Source organism: Phytophthora cinnamomi (genome assembly GCF_018691715.1).
Source record: "Phytophthora cinnamomi strain GKB4 chromosome Unknown Contig49, whole genome shotgun sequence".
In the NCBI taxonomy this organism is placed as follows: Eukaryota; Oomycota; class Peronosporomycetes; order Peronosporales; family Peronosporaceae; genus Phytophthora; species Phytophthora cinnamomi.
In genome coordinates this window covers 315,460-343,332 of record NW_027150982.1, presented here as the reverse complement: position 1 = coordinate 343,332, position 27,873 = coordinate 315,460, and the positions used below count along the sequence as shown (strand labels likewise).

The following is a 27,873-nucleotide window of genomic DNA, read 5'->3' as shown; positions in this document are numbered from 1 at the left end:
AGAGCCGAGATTGTGTGCACATGTCTTTACGGACCCACTTCTTTTTTTTTTCAGGTCGACAGCCCTAATTGCGCGCGGCAAGCGAGAGACCTTGGCACTTTGTCGCCCGTGTGTGCTCGCGGGGGCAACCTCCGCCTGCGAGTGAGTAACGAGCGCGCCTTTATTGAAGGCGCGGGCGCGGCGAGGCGGACACAGGTCGGGAAACGGGGGCGCACCAAGATGTAGCTGTGTGTCCGCTGCCTCGGCGCGGCTGAGAATCCAGCGCGAAACATTTGCACCCGGGTCGGTCGGCACCCACATCGGCCACTTTGCTGCTGTTGCCTGTTGCAGCCGCCAGCCGACGGCAGCGGGCGAACAATGCGTGCTGCGTTGAGAAGGGCCCCGTCGGCGCCGCAGATGCCTCGCTATAGCCAGTGCGCGGCGAGTCTCCGGCAACTTGCAGTGGCAGCGGCACGGGCAACCGCCGCAGCAACCGCCGGCACCACGTTGCACCCGCTGGTCTCCACACTCGCGGCGGCAACGGCTTCAACAGCTTCAACAGCTTCAACGCGCGTTGCCGGAGTCTCCGAAACGTCCTTCACGACGCGACGCGGTCTCGGACGACTAGTCAACGCACCGAAAACCCGAATCTTCCGACATGGCTACATCTGAACGACAACACCGGAACACAGGGTAGACCTAGCTGGTGTAGGCTCGAGCTCGAGCAGGCAACACTATCCGCCACGGAACTGAATTCCCTAGCGCCGCGCCGCGAAATATCATGTTCTGTACACGTCAAGTCGATAGCAAATAAGGCAACGTCTCTATCGGCACTAATGCCCATCTCAAGAGGACGTGCAACTTCACCTGCCCTTGTAAACACGACGCCTTGTCCTTCTCAGTGATCCACCGCTGGATCTCCAGGTCCGAGAGGCGAGCAATGGCAACTTGCCACGGCTATCGCTCAGGGCCGCGATCGGCTCTTTATCGTTGGTGTACGCCAACACAGACATCACCTCCACCCCTCTCTGCATTGTATCCCCCCCCCCTCCTACAGTTGCAGTTTGGCGTAATGCTTTTAGGGTGCTTTTAGGGTGTAAGATGAGATCTGCTGAAAAGCGGGATTGTATAAGTACCGTAGTTTGACCTCAATAGGAAAAGAAGAAACCCGTGTCGGTAGTCGGTAACCCTGCAGCTTTGCGTCCTTGATGCTATCTAGCTACGTTCCCTACCATTGACGTTCGCGCAAACAAGCTTTTTTACTTGTACCGTGCTCATGCACGTAATAGCCATTGCCATTTCGGCGCATAGGTATTATAGAGCTTCATGAAATCCTGACTATTGTTTTCCTAACAAACTAGCTCTATTGAATGAATACGTTTGGTGCTGGGGATTGCCAGCTAAATAGTGCACCGCGAGAGTCTCAGAGCACGAAGTACGTGCGGAGTTTCTTGGAGCTGCCGCTGATGGAGAGCAGCGTGTGATATTCGACCTTGAAGCCGTGGCCTGGCGTCTCCTTGTTCATGCTGGCCCAGGTGCTCTCGCTGATGTGGATCCGGCCGGGTACGCCGCTGCTCTCGAGGAAGTGCGCGATGCTAACGGTCTCGCCAAAGAGGTGGTAGCGAGGGTCTTTACTACCCACGACGCCCGCGAGTACGGGACCCGAGTGCACACCAATGCGAATATTGAGGTCGGGCACGCCGCAATTGCGTCGGAGCAGCGGCAGCGCGGCGAACATGTCGGTAGCGGCAGTGACCACTGCCAGTGCGTTGTTGGTGTTGACAATGGGGCAGCCGCCCACCACGAAGTACGCGTCGCCGATGATCTCCACCTTGTAGAGCACCTCTCGCTCGGCGATCGTGTCGAAGCGCGTGTACATGTCGTTGAGGAACTGCACGAGCTCCATGGCCGAGACCTTGGACGAGTAGGCCGTGAAGTTGACCATGTCGGTGAACAGCACGGTCACGTTGTCGAAGAAGTCGGCGATCGTGGTCTGCGGGTCCTCCTTGAGCTTGTGCACGATGGTCTCCGGCAGCAGGTTCAGCAGCAGCTTGGTGATGCGAGCCTCCTCCTCCACGAGCTTCTGCTTCTGCGAGTTGAGCGTGATGTCTCGGTAGTGGTTGATGCGCTGCTTGAACTCCGAGTTGAACACGACCCACGCCTGGCCCGCGAAGAACATGAAGATATACAACGCGTTGCGCAGCACGCGGAGCTGGGTCGCGTCGATCACCCAGCCAAAGAACGGCGCGATCAGCAGGTTTGCCACCAAGTACAGCGCCAATATCTCAAACCCCGTGATCACACGCAGCAGGAACGACACGTTCGCGAAGTAGCATTGGTACAAGGCTAACGCGCTCATGTACGCGTGGCCCAGCGAGTTGGTTGCCAGGCTTTCCGCGCACAGAATCACGGCCACGACTGAAATGACGATCACGGACTCGAGCTGCTCCCAGTGGCTGAAGCTCGGCGAGAACGAGTGCAGCAGGAACGCCAGCATTACCGGGTACATGATGCAGAAGTTGAGCAGGAAAATGAGCTGACTTTCGTCGAAGGAGCGCATGGTGGCCAAGCGCACGGTCTGGTACAGCGTCAGGAAGGGCTTCAGCAGCAGGAACACCGTCACCGACATCCGAAGGAAGCGCAGCCAACGCATGCGGTTTTCCAGTCGGTAGCTCTCCTCGAATTCGTACGCCTCCTTGGTCAGGCTGCGAAATCCGGATCGGTTGCCATGCACGCGGAATAACACCTCGGCACGGGTCAATCCCTTGGGCAGCGTCATGATCGTGGTGCTGAATACGGCGTTCTCGTCGGCTTCTGGTTCGCCACTTGCGTCCATGTCCTCGACGATGTCAAAGATGTTTTCCCTGAACAGCGACCTGCGGACCGTAGCAATTTGACTCAAGCTGTGGCCTTTGAGTGCGCTCACAGTTCCTCGCCGCTGCGTGATTCGGGCTGGTGCCGACGGTGAAGGAGGTTGATCAGCCAGTGCAAGCAAAGACTGCGAGGGCGAGGCTGAGGGGCTGGCTGCATTGTCGCTGGTCTCTTTGACGGACTGAGGGATGGTCGGAAGTTTCCCACCCTCGGGTAGCTGCATGATTGACATACTTCGTCCTCGCGGCGGCGCGAGCGCTAATAGGTTTGCAATGGTCTTCTGCTTGTTGGGCTGGTCTAGTGTTCCGATGCGACTAGCTCGTCGTGGCTGGCGGGCGTTTGCTGCTTTCGGAGTTGCTGGCACTGAAGACGGGGTGTCCTCGGTCGGGTTTGACTTCGGTGGAGGAGGCAGCGCAGGGGTAAACGTTGGCGTCTCGTTCTTATGCTCAGGGATGGCGTTGATGCTTGATCCAGGCATGCGACTAATTCGTCGGGGAACACGTCCTGACGTTGGGCTACCACCCGCCGTTTCTGCCACCGCATCGCTTGGTTCACCGTGTTCTCTCGGTAGCACCGACGCTGGTGGCACAATGTATCCGTCTTTGCCTCGCAAGAAGTAGGTGTCCATATCTCCTCGACCTTTTACGAAAACTTTGCCGCGCAACGCTGTGTGGAACTTGTGGTAGATGGCGTTGTGGGTCGCCTCCGTGATTTGAATTTGCCCGGGAAGATTGGTGGTCTCCATTCGTGATGCAACGTTAACCGTGTCGCCGAAGAGCTTGAAGCGGGGATTTCGGATGCCTACGACGCCTGCCATTAGCCCGCCAGTGTTGATACCGACGCGGATGTTGAGATTTGTGACCAAGTTGCCCCACGGTTTTCGTGCGATTCTCGCGCTAACCTCCGGGATGCAGCGAATCATATCCAATGCGAGGTTGGCAACCAACTCAGCGTGGTTTTGGATGACATCGGGACACCCTCCCACCACCATGTACACGGCCCCGATAGTTTCCACCTTGTGCACGTGGTGTACGTCTACGAGTTTGTCGAACTTGTAGAAAAGGATATTGAGCAGCTCGACCACCTGCTGGGGCTGAAGCTTAGAGGAAAACAGGTCGAAGTCACACACCTCGGCAAAGAGCACGGTGGCTTCGGGATATTCGTCAGCAATGAGCTCCCGCCCACACTGCAGCTGCACGACAATGGACTCGGGCAGCATACTGTTGAGCAGTGCTTTGGAACGGGTCTCCTCCATTTTGAGCTGCTCTTGCTGCAAGAGAACCATGAGTTCGCTCATGTAGCTGACCCGGATAGCGAATTCCCGGGACTGACTCGGCAGCAGAATCAGGAAGAAGAACAAGCACGCGTACATAGTTTCGTTGGCAATCTCTTGACGGCTCGAAGATGACGACGAACTGGCACTTCCAGGAACGTACGCGAGCATGACAACGACATACGTCGCGAGGTACCCGAGGCAGAATATTGAAACTGGGAAGAACCGGATCGGCGTGCAGCTGTAGACGTACATGATGACAAGACAGACCCACGAGACGCCGTAGTCGTTGGTGATCTTGTTGTAGACGACCGGATAGCACGCAACGACGAAGATGCAGAGCCACGTGAGCTTGACGTCTTCGTGATAGGGGTGTTTCCTCGCTCGAAAGAAGGTGAGAAACAGCAGAGGCAGTACTATTGCGAGCTTGAGTACTACGACGATCGTGAATTTCGGGAGTTTAGTGCTCACGACGCTGTCTTCGGTTGCAGTCGCACCGACGCTGAAATTTTCCCAGAGAACAAGGTAATCGTATACGAAAGTGGAAATCATGAAGCCGATGAGTGTGAGCAGTCCGCGCAGATACAGTTTGCGCTGCGAACTGGCATAGTACTTGGCGAAGGACTTCTCCATCTTGAGAATGACCGCCAGTGTGTTGATGTTGATGAAGTAGAGCGTGATGTGGTGGATCGCCACTTCGTCCATGATTTTCAGGAACAGGATGAATTCGCTCACGGCGGTCGCCCGAGACACGGAGCTCTCTCGCGAGCGTTTATCCACCTGACTCTCGGGTGCGACCTGCGACTGCAAACGGCGCGACGTGAGCCCCGACATCGCCGTCGAGTTCATGATGCTGCCTCGAACGCTGTGGAATTTGTCCAAGCTCTGCAAGACCTTGTTGGAGATGGAGCTGCGGGTGGTCATGGGCTCGACGGCAGTTTTTTGGCGCGGCACCGCTGGAGTGGGCACCAGCGACGAGTTGAGTGCGTCCATCGGCTGTATAGTCCCCAGCGACGGCATTCCTCCCGTGATAAGGTTGGGATAATTCCTCCGGGAGGAATCGACAGTCCTATATGATCAGAACGCCTTCACCTCGAAAGCCTAAACTTGGTGCACTGTCATGTCAGCACAGGAATAGTGGTGACCCGTAACGGATTGCCAAGCCGGACGAGTAGCTTTGACAAGTATCCGATACGTTTGAAGATCGCAGGCGTCCGTTCAACTAACTAGTCTGCTTCTCGAGTTCATCATGGTGCTCAAGACGGGCATGTTGGTGGGCATCGTGGGGACGGAAGACATGGGCGTCTTGATCCAGATCCGGTCGTCCTCCAACACGTGCGTCATTAAACTCAACAACGGAACGCTGAAGAAAAACGTGCCGTTGGAAGATGTCGAGGAGGCCAAAGACATGAGCGACACCAAGGAGAAGAAGTCTCCGATCCGTCTCGGCGGTGCCGTGGACTCGCCCGGAAAATCTCCGGCGAAACTCGCGTCGCTGTCGGTGGATACGAAACGAAGTACCGATAAACTAAAGACGGTGGCGCTGGAAGTCGGGGACACGGTGAAAGCGAGATGCAACGGCGGCAGTCGCTGGTTCCCTGGCAAAATCATCCGCGTGAATCGAGATGGCACATACGACGTGGAATATGAAGACGGAGACATTGAGAAGAAGATGGCTGCGGCTGATGTCGAAGCTACTTCCAAGCTTGTGAAGACGCCGCTGGGTGCGTCGCCCCCGCGGAAGAAAACTAGTAGCTCGAGCTTCGAATTGGGGGACAAGGTGAAAGCGCGATACAAGAAAGGAGCCAAGTTTTTCAACGGGGAGATCGCGCGGGTGCGTTCGGACGGCACGTACGACATCAGATACGACGATGGAGACTCTGAGACTCGAGTGGAGAAAGACATGATCGAGCTGAGCTCGGAGAAGCAGGCTCGTAAGCAAGATAGTGACGATGAAGCTCCACCTAGTACGAAGAAGAGGGGTAGCACCGGCTTTCGTGTGGATCAGAGCGTCAAAGCACGATACAAGGGCAGCAAGAAGCTGTTCCCAGGGAAGATCAAAAGCGTTCATAGCGATGGTACGTATGACATTTTGTACGAAGATGGAGATGAGGAGAAGCGAGTGAAGGCAGAGAACATTGAGGCTACGGGCGATCCCAAGGTTGATAGTGATAAGGAGCGCGAGCCCACGAAAGGATCTTCAAGCCGCTCGAAAGTGCTTACTGTCGGGAAGAAGGTGAAGGCGCGATACAAGAAAGGGAAGCGTTTGTATCCTGGTAAGATCAGCAGAGTGCGCACTGACGGCACGTATGACATCGACTACGATGACGGCGAGATCGAAACACGCGTAGAGGCCAGTCAGATCGAAGTTAGCGACAATGAAGACGATATGTTTGCGGATTCCGATGACGACAAGAAGCGCACAAGCTCCGCTAAAAAGAAAGCAGGCTGGGTAGTCGGAGATCGTGTGAAGGCGTACTATGGCAAGGGAAAGCGTTTATTCCCGGGTAAAATCGCTAAGATTAACATGAATGGGACGTACGACATCAAGTACGATGACGGTGATTTGGAAACTCACGTGGAGGCCAGCTCGATTGAATCCGTGAAGTCCGACGGTAAAGATAACGAAAAACTAAACGCTATAGAGAACCCAAAACCAAGTTCTAAAAGCTCGGCAAAACGTCCCTTACGCGTAGGCGATGCCGTGAAAGCCAAGTATAAGCGTGGGGCTCGATTCTTCCCCGGAAAGATTACTCGCGAGCGCATGGATGGCACTTTTGACATCAAATACGAGGATGGTGACGTTGAAGAGCGAGTTGAGGTAGACTTCATCCAACGCATTGACGATGGGAATGACATGGACAAAGATGAGGATAAACCGAAGAAGGCGAAGAAGAAATCGTTTGAAGTTGGTGATGTTGTGAAAGCCCCGTTCCAGCGAGGAATCAAGCTCTTCCGAGGCAAAATTTCTCGTGTTCGTAGCGACGGGACGTACGAAATCGTGTTCGACGACGGTGACCGAGACACCCATGTACCTGGCGATCTCATTCAACCGGAAGATCACGAGAACGACGATGACAAGCCGAATAAACCGACGCTTAAAGTTGGCGATGCTGTGAAAGCTCGATACAAGAAAGGCAAGAAACTGTTTGCAGGAGCCGTGACACGAGCGCGAACTGACGGAACGTACGATATCAAGTACGACGACGGCGATGTTGAAACGCGAGTTGAGATCGACATGATTGAGATACCAGAAGGCAAGAAGCGAGATGATGGTGGTAGATCAGACTCGCCTAAAGAGACTAAGAGCCTAAAGGTCGGTGATAAAGTGCGAGCTCGATACAACAAAGGCAGCAAGTTGTTTAGCGGTGAAATCACTGCCGTGCACCGTGATGGCACGTACGATATTCGGTACGACGATGGTGATAAGGAGAAGTATGTAGATGCCAAGGACATCGAGCTAGAAGAAGAGGAACACGACGCTCCATCACCGATAAAGAACTCGAGCACCCTTAAAGTGGGAGATGCCGTCGAAGCTAATTACAAGAACGGTGTAAAAATGTTCCCTGGTAAAATCTCGCGTGCTCACTCCGATGGTACGTACGATGTCACCTTCAACGACGGCGATTCTGAGCGACGAGTACCGAGGTCTCGTATCAAATATAAAGCCGACATCGACAGCTCACCGAAGAAGAAATCGGGCTTCGCTGTCGGAGATGCCGTCAAGGCCAAGTATCAGAAAGGAACCAAGTTTTTCTCTGGCAAAATTGCGCGTGTTCGATCGGATGGCACGTACGACATCGAATACGATGACGGGGATTCAGAAACTCGAGTTGACGCGTCGTCAATAGTGGGTGCAGAGCCTGAGAAATTGAAATCGTGTGAGGACTCGCCGAAGTTCACAAGCAAAACCAAGTGGTTCGAAGTTGGGGACGTGATCAAGGCGCGCTACAAGAAGGGAACAAAGCTTTTCTCTGGTAAAATCACTCGAGTGAGATCGGATGGCACGTACGATATCAGGTACGATGATGGAGATACCGAAATGCACGTAGAGAGTTCCTTCATAGAAGCTGAAGACAAACCAAAGCCCCGAGAGGAAGCAGACAAGAAGAGGTCAACATTTGCTGTAGGTGACAAGGTCAACGCGAGATACAAAGGAGGTATGAAGGCGTTCCCAGGGAAGATTGTGAAGGTCAGATTGGATGGCACGTACGACGTTGAATACGACGACGGGGATATGGAGCAACGCGTAAAGAGCTCTGCTGTCGAATTGGTCTCTGGAGCGAAGAAGTCTGAGGCAAAAACGAGCTCAGAAAAAGACGATATCTTCGGTGGTTCAGATTCTGATGGAAAGGGTAAGAAGCACGGCGACAAGAAGGGCGAGTCAGTCAAAGTTGGTGACGTCATCGAGGCAAATTTCAAGCGGAAAGGCAAATTTCATCGAGGGAAGGTCGTTCGTGCGCGATCTGATGGTACATTCGACATTGAATACGATGTCGGCGCTTCGGAAACACACGTACGACTGGAGGATATTAAAAAGGTTGGTGACAACCAAGAAAAGAGCGACCATAGCGCTGATGATGCAACGAGGAAGACCAAACCAAAGGTTCCCAGCGGTCGATCATCTGACTCGGACCAAGGGCCATCAAAGCCCAAGAAAAAAGACACGAAGAAGCCAAAAGCAAGTTCCTCGTCGGAGTCTTCCGAGTCGGATCGTGGTAAAGCTGTATTGAAAAAGGGAACAAGAGTCACGTATCGAAAAGCGGACGACAGCAAGTCGCGCCGCGTAGGGACTATCCGAAAGGTCCACTCAGACGGCAGCTGTGACATCAAATACGACGACGGTGACACAACCAAGCGGATAGCTAGAAAATTGCTCGTAGTGTGCTCCGATTCGGAGGATTCCGATGAAGAAGCTACGAGAAAGCGACGGCGCTCTGAAGAAGGACCAACCTTCCGTCGAAAAGAGCGTGTGCTGTCGAATTGGCGGCGATCAAGCAAACTTTCTAAACCTCGGATGACCAAAACATGGAGCAAGGCCACTGTGCTCGAGAAAAATGCCGACGGGACCTATACGGTAAGCGCTACAACTGCTTGGCAAACACCAAATTGGTTTAGTCGTCTCACTTCATTGACTGCTTTGTAGATTCGGTATAAGGACGGTGTTGTCGAAGAAGACGTGCCTTCAGACGCTATAAAATCTGATAAGAGTAAAGAGGAGAGCTCTGGATCGGAGGCCAGTTCAGGGAGAAGCGCTACGTTAGGCCGGAGACGAAAGAGAAAACTGAGGTGAAGTTCGTGTTTAGGGAATTATTTTGAAGCATACCTCCTCCCTGACTGAATGCGTTTGATTTAATGCACCACAGGACGAACGGAGTCAGCACCGAGTCACTATTCCTTCTGGAACAACTTGCCATGACGGTTTGTGCACCGGTGCACGCAATGGATCTCATGGCTGCACTTTCTAATGTCCTATTTGTACTTGAACTGTATGTTACCCAGCTTTTTGAGGAGGGGCTTCTGAAGAAGAAACCAAAGGTTCAGTTGCTTCGGAGCGACGCAGACAGCTCCAGTTCCGACTCGTCATCTAGTACTGAAAGTGGACCGGGGTCCCCAAAGTCAAGAACGAGATCTAGTGTCGACAAGGTACGGTGGGTATCGTTTTTCGACTCCGCTGGGTATTCACGCTCACCCCTTTTGCTGGCTGCAGGTGCTGAAGAAGCTTTTCGACTCGAGTTCATTGCAAACCTACCGCCAAATGTTCAAGGAAAATGACGCTAAGGGATCTGGAAAAATATCCCGAAGCAGGATCATAGCTCTCGTAGAAGAGCTCATGGCAGCTTCCAAGCCCGCAAAAGACAACGGTCGAGGAAACCAAGGTTCTTCCCGAAATGATGGAGATACCAATTCGGTTAGCCATATTCTTACAGAATGGTTTGCAACTCACGACGATCTCCGAATACATCGTCACTTTGAGTTCAAGACACTGATGCTGGCATTTGCATACGCTAAGAGCCGACTCGGAAAAGTGCGAATGGAACAAAGCGTTGCTACCGTTCTGGAAGGCAGGTTTGCTTCGTATCATGAAAACAAGCGGCAGCTCGAACTGTGGCAGCAAAAGTTTGGGTATCGATTATTTGAGACTCTCCAGCGTCACTTCCACGACCACGCTTTGCCCAATATGATCCCTTCACGTATCCGAGTGTCCGAGCTCTCTTCCATGTTCGAACAAGTGTCACGTCAGGCGATTCCCAACAAGCCACTGGATGTCTACTTGCAGCAACATCAGCTCTTCCCGCATCATACGCTGCTGCTTCCTGAATTTTTATGCTGTTACTTTCAACTTTACGGGTCCGAACACTCGGGCTCTTCACGCTGGAGTGGAGCAGTCGAGCTGCGACCGATTGCATTTGTTGCGTCTTGTTTGTTTTCGAATGGTGACGTTGTTTGTAAGCGTCATGGAGATCTTGTCCGACGTCTTTCAGTGGGAAGAACGCAAGCTCAAGTAGATATGATCTTGCGTTTTCGAGAAGCGTTCGAGTCGTTGCTCAGTACTGAAGCAGACAGTAGCAACCCTCATTCAGAACAGCTACTAGAGACGTCGCAGCTGTCCGTATTTGCTGCCAAAGTCGCACCAGATCCTACGCTGCTGGAGCCAGCTATGACCACATTACGCAAACGGTCTGGTGCAGTCTCGTTAGTGGAGGTTTACGGAAGCTGCGGCTTTATTATCGATGAAGTCACATCAGCACCGACCATTCGCAACGCTATCGAGAAGATGCGGATGCGTGTAGACTTGACAGAGGTACGTAGAATAATTGGATTAGTGCGAAATATCTGCGTCAAGATTTTGCGATTCCCCAACAACGCGGACTACTGGAGAATTCGAGCCGATAGCGCTGCCTTCCAGCAGAAAATAGGTCGGTTTGATGGTGCTACAAACCTCTTAGAGGCTGTGGGTTTTATTGAGCACCAGAAAACGCACTACGAGTTGCGAGGGGCACGAAATTCGGAGGGGAAACGTGTTACTGCATTAGAAAAGCCGGCGCTTGATGCACTAAGAGAGAAATGCGTTCAATTGGATGGTGAATTATCTTGTTTCGATGGAGTAGAAAGCATCAGCTCGATTCTGCAGCGCATTTCTCACGCACGAGAGCGTGAGGGCAAACATTTTTCTCTAGAAGAGTGTCAAGTAGCTTTGAAAAATTTGTCTACCTACATCGGAAACGTTCTTAAGAATCCAAAAGACTCGTGTTGTTGGCGAATCCGAGAAGCGAACAGTACGTTTCAGCGTCAAATCGGATATCTTCCTCACGTTGAAAGCCTGATGGAATCGATTGGCTTTGACCTTGTTCAAACATCCCATGGCAATGCTTACACCCTTCGAGGGACAGGAATGGCGGGTAAAAACACAAATAAGGAATCGGCTAGTTTGTCCAACTTTGCATTTACGAGTGTGACCAGTCAGATGGAGTGGTTTTTGTGGCGTCGAAAACAAGAGATTGATAGTCTTCTGGAAGACGAGATGCGGTATCTACATGATATTGCTTGTCATTTCTCTCATGCGCAAGATCCCGAAAATCGCTTGGCTAAGAACGGTGTTCTGAAAGCAAATGCCATGGAGGTTCGAGATGCAGCCGTTACGAAGATGTATCCCTACGGAACTAACACCGTCGAAACATTCAACAAGACATCAATTCAGCGACGTCAATTGGAAATGATGAGGAATGCGTTCAATAAACTGGACGTGGATCAAAAGGGATTCTTGGTCGAAACGGACTTCTCTAGAGCCTATGGATCGCCGTCCACTCTTCCGACTTGGGCCAGGTTCGATGCTTTTGACATCGGCAAAGATGGTAAAGTGGACTTCACGGATTTCGTGGCGGCTCTCGGTCCGCTTCTGGATCATCCCTACGAGGTAAGAGTTGACAAAAGTGGTGACCAGGTGGCGACACACTCGGGTGACGAAGTAAATTCAACACTTTGTGAAGCCATTTCCTTAGCTGTTGGCAACCTCCGACTAGAATCTAGCTGTGCCTCGGCTGCAGCAGCGTTGGAAGTACTGCTGAATCAGCTGTACTGCATCATCCAGGAGCCTGGCAATTCGTCACTGTGGTTGATAACTGATAAAGCAGCGATCGGCAGTAAATTGCTCCGTTTCTCGGCTGGACGGGAGTTAATCCGAATGGTTGGGTTTCGAGAGGCTACCAATGTAACGGATAACAACGCCACCGGTGTCGCAACTAGCACCTATGAACTTCAGCTGCAACGAGTACGGTTTAAAACTTCAAAGACTGCCTCTGAACTACCTGCGTCACTGGATGCAGCAACCGTTACAAGAATTCAAACTATCTCGGCCATGCTGGCTGGCCACTATCGCGGTCTAAAGAATCCTCGTGTGAGTGATATCAGTGCTGTATCGAGAGCGATCTCCGCTTCAGAGCGTTGCTCCGACAGTTGGAGCCGAGTAGTTGAGTTGGCGGCACAGTGTCTCAAGAACATCGAAAATCAACCCGAGAACCCTCGGTATCGGGAGCTCCACACTGCTACCAATACATTTACAAAACTTGTTGGCAGTATACAAGGCGGGCTGGAACTTCTGCTATCCGTCGGGTTTCGGGAGACCGACACCGGTACGTTAGCGATACCCCCCGACGCACAACTTGACGAACTGAAGGCGCGAAGACTGGAACTCGAGGTCGGTGTGGCTCTATTGCATCCTAGTTTGACTACTACAGGTACTTCAAAGTCTACTACGACGTCTAAAATGCTACAGCAAAGTTCTCATGAGCATCCAGTTCATCCGAAACCTGCTAGTGCCAGAGGTAAATCATTTTCAAGGACAATACCTATTCAAAAGAAGATGAGCAGCAAAACCCTTTCAGCTCCTCGTCAAGTCCAGAAGCAAGGCACCGCCGGCAGCGGTATTCGTCCTGCAACCGCTGCGCAAACTTCAAATTCGGCAAAGTTGCTGGCAACGAAAGCACCATCCTCCAAAAAGCGTCCGCAGTCGGCAAGATCGTTCGCTGATCCCATCGAACACGAGATTTTGTCTGGATTTCCTTGCAATGAAGAGAAAAATTCTCGTGGTAACGTTGTGAAAATGTTGAACCGCGGACGGCTGTCATCAGATGCATCCTCGCGGAAAACAGGCACTGCGGGACATGACCGAGCTCTCGTGAATCGAAAACACACCCAGCGGAGACCACCTAACAAACCACCGCCAGCCGTGTAGTAACTTTTCTGTGAATCCTCAACCTTGGGGGTGCTTTAAGCATGCTAACATGGTTTGTTGATGTTCTTCATGTGTTCAGAGTGGCCTCACGATGGTACTAGCAGAAAGCGCTAGCTCTGGAACCGAGGTAATCGTTGTCCAGAAAGGCCAATTCGTGCTTCGTGGCACCTATGTTCGTGTCGGAGCAGCGATTCGCGACCTGTACGAAGAACGCATGGTGGTAGACGTTTCCAGCAACGAGGAACACGCCCCAGGGTTGACCAAAATTCGGCTAGGTGTGCCATTACGGTTTTTCCATCCTGTTAAAGAATTGGTATCGACTATTTTGCTGCCATCGATGGAGCTGTCAATGCGCCTGGAAATGTCCGACATACAGGTGCGTTGATTTAACTTGGACTTTTTTTCTTTAATATTTTACGGACTCATTTCGTCACTGTCTGCATAAGACATTATGTCGCGAAATCATTCACGACCTTGTCGGAAGCACCGTCGAAGAGGTATCCACTTCTGTGGAGAACTGTCATATTCATGATGAACATGAACCGAAGCCAAGGAGACATAAAGTTATGACTACTGTTATAACTTCCTTCGAAATGTTGAACATGCTACCAGTGTTACCGATAAATATTCGTATCGGACCATCGATGCGCTATCTCGCTACTTGGGATGAAACTACCAGTTCAGCCTGTTCACGAGAGACCCCATCGTTGGTGTCGGTCGTAAGAGATCATTTGTCAGACCGCAAGCTAATAGCGTATTGGGAGGGATTAATTCTTCAAGCTGGCACCTCCAATAAAACGGCACGTTTGGGCGATGTAAAACACGTTATTCGATGGAATGGCTATCTTTCACTGCTTTTGTCTACTGCAGCTTGTGAACCGAGTACGAGGGAAGTCAGCAAATTCCTCAGCTCGAAGCATGACGAGTTTCAGATAAATTATAACCAATTTCGCGATTTCTTTCGACTCCCACCTTTACCGAAGGATATTGAGGAGGAAAACGATGGTAGACTGGAACTTCCGTTTGCATATCTGAGAAAGCACTTTCAGATACTCGCACAGATGACGGATTTTCTCGTTGATGGGTATAAATGTGTTCAAGCAGTTGATCTCTTGCATCGCGTCCACAAGGACGTTCAAGACCACCCGCCAGTTGTATCGGAGGACCGTCACGAGAACGAGGTGGGCTTAGAGCGCATTCAAGCGACATGCAAAAGCCTGGAACAGTTTTTTGTCGGTGCCCAACGCGCCGGAAAAATTTCGTGGCCACAGCTCGTATATTTTGTGCGATACAATCAGCGTTTGGAAACATCCGACATTTTCCCATCATCAGGTCCTCAATTAATGTTGAGGGCTGAAGAGGTCAAACCTGACGCTAGGGGCAACAGAAAAGTTGCTGAAGTTGTATCTGGAATGCATACATCACGACTATTGATCCTGTATTTCGATGGGACTGTGGAGGTTTGGAACCTGGCAAGTAGTAGTGCAGCGCAGGTAGGTTTAGTGGATCGGTAGTGTGTGCGGACCAGAACATCATTTGATATGTTGTATATGTCATGTCATATTCAGGAAGCCGTAGCTCAAGTTTTGTTCTCGACGAAAAACGCTTTGAAAGAAGGCAAGGAAAGGTCTATTGGGAGCAGTAAAAGCTTCGTAGAAGCCTGGATGGATGCGAATCAAACAACTGTAGCGGGCTCAGAAGAGGAAGACACGCATGCAAAGCGATGTTCAGCTCGTATCAGTAAGTTTAACCGCTCAGTGGGGGCTCGTGGGGCTATAGTTCGTTTTTGTGCTTGGGACTCGGTGGTATGTGTGAATTCCTCCATTTTGCAGGAATCTGGCAGTGGGTCTTTCAGATTTTTTCGCGCGGCAGACAGTTTTCTCAGCCCCATTCGCCAAATGGCGGTGGAGCAGTACAAAGTTGATATCACTGCCACCACCAAGACAGCTAGCACTGAGAAGAAAGCAGGTGGCGCTTCCTCCGGCGGGGTTATCAAGACTTTCGTAGTAACTGTGGATGGCTCGAAGATTGTATTTCAGACAGCATCCGATACTGTACTATGGATTGCTTGCGCGGGAACTGGCGCAATACTATGCCACGCGGACTTGCAAGCAGCGCAGGTGGGAAGATTCCGAGCCTTCTTTCAGATTACCGAGAAGGTTTTACCCAGTGGCGAAATAGAAACGCAGCTTTACGCCACGGCGTCAGCGAAATCGTACCGACACGTTGGAATGTGGGCATTACCTGAAAGATCGGAACTGGATAAAATCTTTGACAGGAAGAAGGTTTATAGTTTTGGAAAGTCGAAGGCTGCAACAGTGGTAGATCTTGCTGTAATTACAGATCTACTATTTATCGCGTCGCGGGATGGTGTGATCATTGTCTGGTCCACTACCACAGATCAAGAATCACCCATAACACCACTAGTTTGTCTTCAAATTCCACTACGCAGTACGGAGCTCCAGTCAATCGCCTGCCAATCACTTCGAAGTGAACCTCGTTCAAATATTATTCAAGTTGGAGATTGTGCAGCCGCAGATCTTGACAAGTGGGAGGTTGACGTCTTGCAGCGTTTCGATCCCGCTCCTCTGCGGTTTGCATTATATCTTTTTGATGACGACGAAATCGTTCGTTTACCAGTACCGGATAAGTTTGATCTGCGGTTGGTTACACTAGATGACCCTGCATTCGAGTTCGAAGTGTTCTTAGCTCCGGTTAGTGGCGTTGAGCGTAATCCAGCTAGACGAGTGACGCTACAGAAGCACCGAATTGTTCGTGTGCTGTTCATTGCCTTGCACCATTCTCGAGATGGGATCTTCGCACAGAAATCTGTTCAAGCATTTTTCCAGGACTTTGAAAAGTACGGAATTCTGCGGAAGACACACGACAGTATGACAACGTTTGCGTTGGCCTACCAGGAAAGTGTCGCTGTCGAGCTGCGAGTATTTTACAGATATGGTGACAGTGAACGTGTTGAACTCACCCAACCGCATCTTTTAGTGGAAAGCGGTTCAAGCGAGTTCACAGAGGCTAAACTTTCTGTTCTTGTTATCGGAGCAACTTTAAAATCTCGCACAGGAGACCAAACCCGGTTCCAAGCATGGAAGTTTGCCATGACCCAGGTAACAGATAATATTCGCAGTGAGCTTGAGCCGGAAAATGGTCAACTGGCTCGCGCACGTAAGGTACTGGCTTTGCAGAGCTCGTATCGAATGGAAGCGGAGCGCCTAGCACGAATCCGAAGCGATTATTCCTTTGAGGAGCACAAGGTGCTTACGAAAGGTAGGCACGCTGGAATGGTGCGGGAAATAAAGGATGGCGTTCGTGATATTATCGCACAAAATGGGCAGCCGGATATTTTAGCCGACAACCTTCTGAAAGCCGTGAATGTTTTAATACTGGCATCGTTTGATGCACAAGTTGGTGATGGTTTTGAGATGATTGTGCTAAGGTTCTTTCGCCAAAGTGTAGTGACCATTGGCGATAACCAGAGTTTTGAGTTATCATGTCCAGATTTTCGGGGCTTTGCCAAGGTAATGCAAGCTGAAGAAGGCAAAAATGTTTGCTTTGGGCCCTGGTTAAAGCGTCTCAGTCACGAGATCACCACCTCTGCGAAAACTGGGTGCACAAAGGACAGCTTCTGGAACTGGTTGTCTTTAACTGTGCGGCAAATAGAAGCTAGTACTTTAACTACTGCTGTAGTTGGGAGCCTGTTAGTGGATCTTGGGTTGGCCGACGCGTTCAATCCTTCAAGAGACAGAATGTTTGAGACGGAAGCAGGCTATCCTTCGACATCCTCGCTTCCCAGACTTATGCTGCAATTACACGATACTTTAAACTCACCGAAAGGAGACATGCCGGCCAAACTCCTACTGGAGTCAACGCTAAATGCACTTCTCACTTCACAGGCAGTGGTGGAATTCATTGTGGAATGCACCAATTTCGTAGCTTTCTTTCGAGTTAAGATGGCGGATTTACGAACTCGTGTGATGGAGTTACTTACTGCCGATGGCCTCCAAAAATCTACAGAAGCATCATACGTAGTTCAGCACCGTATTCATCAGTGGCAGCGCGAACTGCGTGAACTAGCCCAAAGTCAAAATGAGTTGAATGGTGAATTATTTGAAGACGTCCTCTTGGAACCTTCAGTTGAGGAACTGCAGCATCTTCAGCGATTACTGGAGACCCCACTGCCTACCACCCCGCCCAGCCTGTCTTCCATAACACTCGAACATCGATGTGACACTATCCTATCTCGCAATCGCTTCGTGATGAACGCTATCGGCAGACTAGCAGGTGCAGGAGTAGAATTTGTCTCGTTGTCTGTGATCTACTTGTTCATGGAGACGGGAGAAGGTTCTGAACAAGAGTTTCAACAGGCGCTCACGTTTCTCCGCAAAGTGCAGCATTTGCGGGTGCGTGAGTATTTCCTTCCTGCCTTTCTAGATATCATGAATGTCCCCATCCTTCCAGCAGCCAACGCATCGATGGTGTGTACCAGTGATACAGATGAAATACGCGGTATCGTAGTAGAATCCCTTCAAGGGTGGAGTTCTCTAGCCGAGTGCATCAGACTCCTGAAACTGTCTTCCTTACCAATGGCACAGTGGCAATCGTTGCTTTGGTTGTGGAGTCATCGTGTTTTAATGGCAATGCTGAAAATGCAGAACGAACGTTTTAAATTACAGCGGGGTGTCGACATGGACATGCTCTTAGTGTCTCCAGATGGGAGTGACCTTCGACTGTGCTCGCTCGCCGGTGGGACGTTCCTCCGCTTCGTTGAGAATGGTGAAGATTCCGATTCACTTAGCCACTCGATGGCAAAAACGTTTGGATGCTTCATCTACGATCTATTGCATCTCTTTTTCAGTAATACGGAAGGTATTAACGACAACCTCGACGCGAATACTTCACTAGTAATTGGAACGGACAGCGAAGATCTGTTGCGCACAATGAGAAACCACATAATTCGTTTGTTGACCGGTCAAAGCGCTGGCGACGATGGTGGAAGCAATCGCACAGCAGCCTTGACGGATTTTTCCAGTATTTCCCAGATTGTAGCCTGCAGAGTAGACACTCACGAAGGCCACGAACTAGAAAACCTTTGTGTATTTGCATTGCTAGCTTTGCAACCACCAAGCACGCGACTAGGACTAGAAGCGCTGTGGCTGTACGCAGGTCGCCCTGGGCTCTCAGAGGACTCCCTTCAATTGAAGACCTTGTCAATGCGTATGATGAAAGTTGTGGGGCTCCAAAAACCATTGCAGAAATTGCTGCAAGACCTTCTCGTGTGCTGTGAAGAAGAAGGCGACGATGACGAAGTTGGTGGTGAATCACTTTTTCAACGGGTGGTTGAAAGCTGGATAGCACTCCTTGAACGTCTGTTCCAACTTAAACCACCCGCTGGTGATCGTGCCGACCAGAAAGTCATCATTCACAACCAGATATTTGTGCAATCGCTGACCCAAATCCTTGAGAACTGCGTTCCCTACCAGCTATGTGCTGTAGCCTTGCGAACCTTCACGCAGTATTCAAAACGTGGGTACAGAGAGCAGGGGCGCCAAGCGATTCAGACACTCGTTGGAGGTTATGCAGACGTGTTCAAACTCATAGAAGCAGCCACAAGCTTCTGTGAACTGCAATGCAATTCACTCCTGATGCGCACTGCTCAGCAAGTGTTGGATTGCGTGATGAGTGTGGTAAGCGGGCGGATGCCAATAAATCATCTTAGCAACGATAATATGTCCATTTCCTCACGATTTCAGCGAGACACAGCATCGAGTGCGGTACTCTGGCGATTGAGCGAGCCTTGTTTTAGGGACTTACTAGCAATCGATATGGCGTCCAGAAAGTATGCTATATTGTTGCGATGGCTGGACTCTCGTCAACAATTGTTCGGCTTCGCATCACCACTTTCTGTAGTCTATGAAGGAACCCCAGGCGCTTCTGATATAGCACTGTGGTGGAGTGACCATACCCCGCTAACCCCTCGGCATACACTGAGCAGTGCGGCGGAAGATGACTTGCTGAACAAGGGCTCCACGGATGACAACCCGATGACTGCGGATTATCTGCGGTGCGTCTACGAAACCAAAGAAATCGAGTTTAAGCTGACGAGTGGGGTCAGCGTCCCCAAGTTTCGATTGGCAGCACTACAGCAATTCTTTGGACCAATTTTCTTCGAGCGCAAGCGATGTTTCCCCATGGTGTTTGTTAGACCTTTAGTGGCTCGCGTATGGAGAGACTTGGCATTCGATCGGCTGATCTGTCGTCTTCTTCGTGACGGTGACGAAAAGGTTGTGCTCGGTGCATTGTCATTGCTCGAGTGCAGTACTCGGATATTTCGTTTTGATGCGCTACGCAGTCCACGAAGCGCAGATTCCAAGGACGCGATAGGAACTACACAACCCTCGCTTATTTTTTCGTGCGCAGAGCGAACTTTTGCCTTAAGCTTGTGCTCTCCGAGTCTAGTACTCGAGGTGAAGCGCGTTCTTGACAGAACGACGAGGTCTCTAAAAGTGCTGGGAGAGAGCGGTACGTCTAGTGCCTCCCGAAGTCAGCACCCACTCGTTGCTATCCTTTGTGCAGGACTCGCGTGGCTAGTTAACTGCCTCTATGGTGGAGATAGAACAACGCAATTCTGGGGAACAGTAGGCATCGACCAACTCATCGTCGCGCATTGCAAAGCGAATTCGTTGTCGTTCGTGAAAATCAAAGATTCAAACATGATGGACCAGGTGTTTCGTCAAGGGCAGCGACTAGCACAGCAAGATCCGGTGACAGCTAGCAAATGGCAGGTATTTACTTCCGAGACAGCTCAGAAGTTGAGCCATCGCTCGTCTGCAGGTAGGAACCGCTCCCCATTTCACTTGCTGCTTGACGAGATTGTCCTCGTCGGAAGTACTCGAGCTGTAGGTTTGACGCGCACGATGCTATTATCGCGATCATTTCGTGGAGAAGCGCTGCTCGATGATTCACCAGGTAGTGGTCGAGACTCCGCTTTTCAACAAGATCTCATTTCCGGTGGTGACTACGGGAAAGTCGGTCATGCAATCGACCTTGCGAGGGATATCACTCAGCTCAACGGAACCACGAATGAACAGATCCAGCACATTTTGTACACCAAGGCGCTGTTCTTGCAGCAAACCGCAACTTCAGCGAGATTTCGCTTTGGTGTATTTGCACCTGTATGCAAAGATATTTGGAGCTGGATGGAGACGGCATGGCGCACGATTGCGAATCATTCAATGTCAAATGCAGTCGGTACAAATGAAAAGACAGTAACACTCTCTCGGGCTCAAGGCGATGTAGTACTAAGTGGGTTCGAGCTCCTCCACTCCATAATCATTCACCCATCGATCACGATCGAAGACATCACAGAGCTTACAACATTCGACGCTGGCGAGGATGTAGAAATGACTAATGTTCTCCACGAAATCTTTTTGTGGATCACCAATATGCCGTGTGGGATGGTATTAAGACGGCAGGGAAGTACAACACTATCCGTGCTCATTGAATGTGCTGTGGAGTTACTGACCAACGCGGTTCAGACTAGGGGGTACGATGAGGTGGCCCTAGCTACGGTGAACCGCTGCGTTGAGACCCAGATCCTACTTGAGATTCTGAGGATCGATACTACTTTCGAAACCAGCGAAGGGAAAACCGTTATATCTGCTAATGAAAAACAGAAGATCTGGTCGATGCTGCTCTATTTCGATAGCCGCGCCGTGACATCCCGAATTTTGGACTTGGATTTCTTGGGAAATGCAGTGGTGACTCGACTCGCTATCGACACTAACTCGGATGAAGACGAGTGCAATATCCTAAACCGAAGATTGGAAGCCGTATTACTTTTGGAGACCCTTGTTTTGGCCGCTTCGTGTCGTGCAAAAAGTGTAAATGTCCACATGCTTTTTGCAGAAGCCTGTAAACTTCTGCTACACCACGACATCATCGCTCAAGAAGCTCAATACTTGCGCAAAGTGCACGATTCCAGTGGCAAGGCTCAGAAGTACGTAGCTGTGTCGAAGCGCGTGATGCAGTTTGTGTGCTGCCTGTGCATTGATTTTTCTTCGCAGATTGCTAGCCGAGTGTTCCTGTCGCACCTCGACTCGGTTGGCATTCCAGCGTGGGTCGTCGCCTTTCACCAAGCGCAGGATGTCCTGCTTGATGGTGTGAGCAACGAGAATCAGCTTACCACCCGCGTCGATCTGTTTTGGAAAGACTGGAAAGGCAGAGGGGCTGCAGTGAAGTCGATCAACCGTACAGTGATTCTAGAGTCCTCGCAGAATAGCAAATCGGAGAGAGGTATCGTTCAGACTGCACCACGAATCCAGCGTTCAGCCTCCCATTCATCAAAACTCCCTCATCTGAAGAAAAATACTTCCGTTGACGTCGACATCCTGGAACCAGACGACGATTCCGCTGGTGCAAAATTGACGAGGCCACTGGTATCAGTGTCACCGGTCAAGGAGTCCGATGGCAAACCAACCAACTCCAAACTAACGCAGGCTGCAGCTCGCAACACCGCTGCCGTCGTCAAGAAGGAACCCAGCGTTATCCACACGCTTTTGAGCATTGACGCAGACTCCGCTCTCCGCCTCATAAAGAAGGGGTCTGCGGCCCCTCTCAAGATCAACCGAAAGCAACGACAAGAGACTGCTGAAGATGAAGAAGCCTTGGACTCGGACGCGTATTCTCCGTTTCCGGTTGGGAGCTCGTCAGAAGACGAATTTCGACGAGCACCGCGCAAGGAGAAGAAAGAGACAAAGCTTTCAAAGGAGAAGAAATCCATTCGTAGCCTAGAGGCCAAAGACAACGAGAGCAAGTTGGAGCGTGACAGCACTATGAGCAGCCAGACTCGAGGTAGTCAGGACAGCAGCAGCTCCGACGACAGCTCGGGTGTCTCGAGTCGAGATCGACTGCGTCGACCGAAACCCACCAGAACTCGAGTGAAACCTGCACCATCAGCCACCGACCGCCAGCACGAAGCACTGCGGGCGATTTTCCGCAAGTACGACGTGGACGGCGACGGCTTCATCAGCTTCATCGACCTGCGGCGAGCGATGGACAAGCAGACGGAGAGACAAAGCCATCGCCTCTCGGACCTGGAGATCCAGCGGTGGATCACCGAGAAGGACCGAGGAGGACAGGGCGTCGTGAGCTTCGAGGACTTTGCCGAGGCGTTTAAAGGGCAGATGAAATAGAGGCACAAGCAGCTTCAACCATGCTCCTAGCACCACCCCAAATGTCGCTTCAGACGACCACCGAGACGCTTCCGCGTGCGTGTCACCGCCTCGTTGACAGCTTGAAGTGGCCGTTCGCCGGCGAATCGTCGCCCGCCGCTGACGTGTTCAACTTGGCCGCACTTGATACTGCACAGCCAAATAGACATGCTCTCACACACATTGATGCAGCAGTGACGAGATCGCTGAAAAATTCCCCTCGACCGGTGTGCTGGGACAGGCTCGCAGACCGGCCGTCCGCGAGCTGATTCCGGCCGTCGCAGGAAGGCACCCGGGTGGACGAAAATGCGTACTCGACCCGGCCTCACCCCGCCGTTCACCGCAGTCGCCACACGACACCGTCCACACAGACAACGGGCAACGCAGGACACCGTTGTGAGATGCATCGCCGAAACCCTTTTGGTCTTTTTTTCCTCTGCACCATCGACCGAGCAATCAACCGGTTGCACCTGCACTGGCGCGACAAGAAAATCCCGAACTGTTCGGCGTGGGCGCCTCGAATCTGCTGCTCTGCTCGCCGAGGACACTGGCGTGTCGTCCTTTGCGGCGACTTGGACAGTGCTCTGGCAACTGCAACGCCTCGCTTGCTAGCAAGCAAAGGTGGCGGCGACTGACGTGGCGCGCCTCACATACAAACTCCAAGTCAACTCTGACGGTGGCGTGTCACCGTCGTGAAACCTAGCCCGCACGGATACCAGTATACATGTATACACCACTTCAATCTACGACAGCCTTCAAGAGCTTTTCGCTCTTCGTGCGGTCGAAAGCTGTGAGGCGGGTCGAGGCGCAGTGGCTGTCGTTCATCAGCCCCGGAGTCGAGCTACATGCACTCGGCTCCAAAGCTCACCGCTTTGCAGCCAATATACAGGTGGGTAGCAGGCCCCTCCATTCAGATGCAGTTTCGTTGGCTAATAAAACGATCTAGCAAAACCTTTAGCCATGATAGATACTGTAGACCCCATTTTTCATATCGTATCTCTTATATTTGAGGTATCCTCGCTTCCTTACAAATGCATGTACAGTAGACCCCCACGTTGTTTGTTGTACGTGCGAACGTCAGCGACAGCGTGGGGAGCTCGATCGCCGACAATCTGTGTTGCTGCAAAGCACGGGACACACCCATAGAGCAAGCCGCCGGATTTTGGGTACACTGTAGCTTCAGAAAATGAGCACACTGTGAACGCCCGTTCCTAATTTTCCGTTAGTGCCCTAATCTGCATCGACAACCTAACCCCATATTAGTAGGTAGTTGTTATACATACTATTCTATATCTAGCGGATAAATGTATTAGTAATGATAGCAAGAATCATACCTGGTTGGTTCACGATACTATTAATTATATACTAATAGCAGAATGGTAATAAAACAGGAAGCCGAAGAGAATCAAGTTTACTGTTTGTAAAATAGCGTTAACCCCTTCTACCCCTATAGTTTTAAATGAATACAAACAGTCATGACCGGCAGTAGAACATCACATGCACTTTTTAGTAGAACGGAAACTTTCACTCTGGTGATTATATTCCTCTTATAGTGTTTTGTTTGTCGCCAGACAAGTGCGCGCGGTCACACTCCCCTGTCACCTCGACTGTGTACTGGTCAAGGTCATTGTGACAATCATATTTACTAACGTTTCATTCAGTGACCAGAGATGAGCAAATGTAGAGTGACCTTGTCATAGTATACCTGGACATGGAAGCGTCAGAAGCGCACAATAAAGGTGTCTATCGAAACCTGAACCACTGTCTTATTAATATGAGTTCTCAAATAATGATATCAATGCAATGTGTGTACTAATATCTGGCTAGGCCACTGATGCGTATACTTGTGTACTATCATTATCATTTTGATATCATTTTAATGTTTATATCAATAATGAAAGTAATGTATGCATCAATACTACCAAACCCTATTCATTATATCGTTTGGAATTGCAAGTCTGACTGAAGTACTTGCGAAAGGTCAATACGACCCATTTTCGCGACATTTGGGGATTAAGGTCCTACGCAGGAGTAAAACAGGATCCTGCCGGAGAACTCTTTGGCGACCTGCTATAATGAAAGCTGGTATAGGAGGAAACATTGACTATGTAGGAACTTATGACGCGCTCGATAACTTCACTGGCATTAAATGTCTTTAATGAGGTCTATCCTCTAATGTTTACTGTAGAGTGCTCCAACGGAGTCGGCAAACTGACTGAAAGGCATGTATTGGCCAAAGTTACCAATACTACCAAATCTTGCGCACCTTGCGACTTTTGGTCGACACGTTCTCTTTTCCGTCCGTTTGACAACGATATCCTGCACCCCTCACTACCGGATCTCAGCAATAATTGCTTGGCGTATGGCTCAGCACGTCACCACTCGGTACTCGTTTCTCAACCGCCGTTTTTTTATTAAGTTTTTTATTAAGAGGGGGTCTTCAGGTCGTCGGTTTGGGTGCTAATGGGTAGCAGGTCTGCACGTACCCAGCAGTGCCACCTCCGGTGGATATATATACCAGCGCTTGGAGAACCCAATTGAGACGTCAAGACTAGCACACGCTACTCTGAACTAGCCCACTCGAGTCGTAAACAACGCGTCGAGCACATTACTCATACCCGTAAGTTAGCTCCTGCCGCCAAGCGAGCGAGCCTCCGTGGAGAGGTATCCACCGCTTGTACATCCTCCGCCTCGTGTCGTTCGTCGACAAGTTGCATGGCCAGTGCATCGGTCCGCCCTCGAAATCCGGATACAATTTACCCTCCTTCATCTAAACCGTCATCCGGACGCGCCGCCAGTATACGGTTCAACGTATACTGTTTCCCGACCTTGGTGGCGTCGGCGCATAATCGAAACGGAAGCCTCGGACGCAAGCGTCTCCGATCGCCCGACCGCTCCGCGATGAGCTCCGACGCCGCGCCGCACGCGAACGGCAGCACCAGCCCTCTCTCCCTCAACTCGCCCAGCAGCAGCAGCAGCAATGCCGTCCTCCAGGTGCGCGTGGAGCCCGCGGCCGCCGCCAAGACGCCGCTGCTGAGCGTGCACGAGGAGGCCGAGCACCTGTACCCGGCGGTGATCGAGTGGGCGCGTCCGTGCGAGTCCGTGGGCGTCACGGGCTCCTTCAACAAGTAAGCGCTCGTGCGTCGTTGTCCAGGCAATTGCACGCGTCTAACGTGTGTGTTTTCACGTGTTTTCCGGCCAGTTGGGGCTCGCAGATCCTGCTCAAGCGCCAGAAGGCGACGCTGGACGGCGCGCCGCTCTTCCGCGCCAAGCTGTGGCTGCCCGTGGGCACGCACCTGTTCAAGTTCTGCGTGGACGGCGCCTGGCAGTACGACCCGGAGGTGACGTTCGCGCCCGACGAGTACGGCAACCTCAACAACTTCATCAAGATCGCGCCCCAAGTGGACCCGCAGACCAAGGACAAGCCGCTGCAGCGCGCCATCCGCACCATCATCCGTGATGCCAGCGAGGGCCTGCCGGTCATGAACCCCGTGGCCAGCGAGGAGCTCATGAAGCTGCGTCTGCAGACGTCCCCCGTGCTGCGCCCGCAGCGCTCGCCCACCTCCAAGACGCAGGGGCACCACCCGCGTCATGACAGCCGCTCGGAGCCCGCCCCCAGGTCCACGCCGCTCGCGGCCCCACGCCAGCCACAGGAGATGGAGGACTCCGAGTACGGCATCGACGTCAACGAGCGCCGCATGAGCAACCACAGCTTGCTCGGACACAGCGCCAACAAGCCCCGCCCGCGCGCGGGCACGCTCACGCGCTCCAAGAGCGAGGAGTCGCTCAGCCACGCTGCCTCGAGCTCCAATCTGCTGGCGGCCGCGGACGTGTCGGCGGCCGCCACGCCCAAGTACACCAACTACATGGACGACGCGATCGCCAACTCGGTGCTGCTCGCAGCGACGACGCAGCACTTCGGCGGCGACTTGGTGACCCACGAACACAACACGCGCGCGCAGCTCGGAGGACACCGGTCCGTGCTCGTGCGTGGCCCCCACACGGCTATGCAGACGACCCCGCAGCAGCGCAGCGGCGGCAAGCTGATTATCTTTCTGGTCGGTCTGCCTGGTCGCGGCAAGACGTACATTGGCCACATCCTGGCGCGTCACTTGACTTGGATGGGGCACCAGTCCCGCACGTTTAACACGGGGGAGTACCGCCGAAAACTCGTGGGCTCGAATGTGAACCACGCGTTCTGGGACCCGTTCAACGAGGAATCGTTCCAGATCCGCACCGAGCTCTCGAAGAAATGCCTGGAGGACTCGATCGCCGCGCTGGAGAGCAACGATTGCGACTGCGTGATCTTCGACGCCACGAACGTGACGCGCAAGCGCCGGCAGTTGCTGGTGAACGAGGTGCACCAGCGTTACAAGTGCGAGATGATGTTTATCGAGTCCGTGTGTGATGACCCGGATATTATCGCGTCCTCGATCAACGAAATGAAGTTGAACTCGGCGGATTACGCTGGTCAGACCATGGAGGAGGCTGCAGCAGACTACAACAACCGCATCAACCACTACCAGTCGCTGTACGAGCCGCTCGCAGCCGACCTCGAGGGCGCGCCGTTTATTAAGATCATTGATGTGGGCCGTCAGATTTTCTGCAATCAGGTGTATGGCTACCTGCAGTCGCGTATCATGTTCCTGATGGCTAACCTGAACCTGAAGCCACGACCGATTTGGCTTAGCCGACACGGTGAGAGCATGTACAACACACAGAAGCGCATTGGCGGCGATGCACCTTTGAGTCCGCTAGGTGTGCAGTACGCTGAGCAGCTAGACCGGTTTATCGACGCGTACTACCCGACTCCTGACACAGAACTCGCAGTATGGACTTCGACGATGCTGCGTACGGGTATGACAGTAGAACGGATCGCGGCCCGCGGCAGATCGATTGTGAAGTGGAAACAGCTAGATGAGATCGATGCCGGTATTTGCGACGGCATGACGTACGAGCAGGTGGCCGAGGAGATGCCGGAGGAGTATCTGGCGCGCAAGAACAACAAGCTGCACTACCGCTACCCGCGTGGCGAGTCATACCAGGACGTGATCCACCGCCTCGAGCCGGTGATCACGGAGCTGATGCGCATGGACCAGCCCGTGCTGATTGTGGCGCACCAGGCTATCCTGCGTGTGCTGTACGCTTACCTCACGAACAAGTCCCCGCACGAGTGCCCGACGCTCAACATCCCGCTGCACGTCGTGATCCAGGTTACGCCCAAGGCCTACAAGTGCGAGGAAGTGTGGCACCGCCCCATGTAGAGATGAACCCCAGCCAGATCAGTCCAG

General features: G+C 51.9%; 3 protein-coding genes across 3 annotated transcripts; 2 read left to right on the top strand and 1 right to left on the bottom strand.

The window, feature by feature from the left end:
• Positions 1–1,402: 1,402 nt before the first annotated feature.
• On the bottom strand, positions 1,403–5,116 carry IUM83_08131 (Guanylate cyclase; the record flags this gene model as incomplete). The annotated part of the gene is made up of 1 exon (XM_067932484.1): positions 1,403–5,116. The coding sequence occupies one exon, from the start codon at positions 5,114–5,116 to the stop codon at positions 1,403–1,405; it is 3,714 nt and encodes a 1,237-aa protein (XP_067790042.1).
• Positions 5,117–5,372: 256 nt separating this feature from the next.
• On the top strand, positions 5,373–22,564 carry IUM83_08130 (Tudor-like, plant; the record flags this gene model as incomplete). Its single annotated transcript, XM_067932483.1, has 11 exons — positions 5,373–5,847; positions 8,464–9,200; positions 9,270–9,412; positions 9,490–9,544; positions 9,626–9,769; positions 9,834–10,034; positions 13,438–13,734; positions 13,805–13,855; positions 14,819–14,851; positions 14,927–15,098; positions 21,279–22,564. 11 exons carry the CDS (start codon positions 5,373–5,375, stop codon positions 22,562–22,564), a joined length of 3,594 nt encoding a protein of 1,197 aa, XP_067790041.1.
• A 2,919-nt stretch (positions 22,565–25,483) lies between these two features.
• Positions 25,484–27,846, top strand: IUM83_08129 (putative 6-phosphofructo-2-kinase/fructose-2,6-biphosphatase; the record flags this gene model as incomplete). Its single annotated transcript, XM_067932482.1, has 2 exons — positions 25,484–25,710; positions 25,785–27,846. The coding sequence occupies 2 exons, from the start codon at positions 25,484–25,486 to the stop codon at positions 27,844–27,846; spliced, it is 2,289 nt and encodes a 762-aa protein (XP_067790076.1).
• Positions 27,847–27,873: the final 27 nt, after the last annotated feature.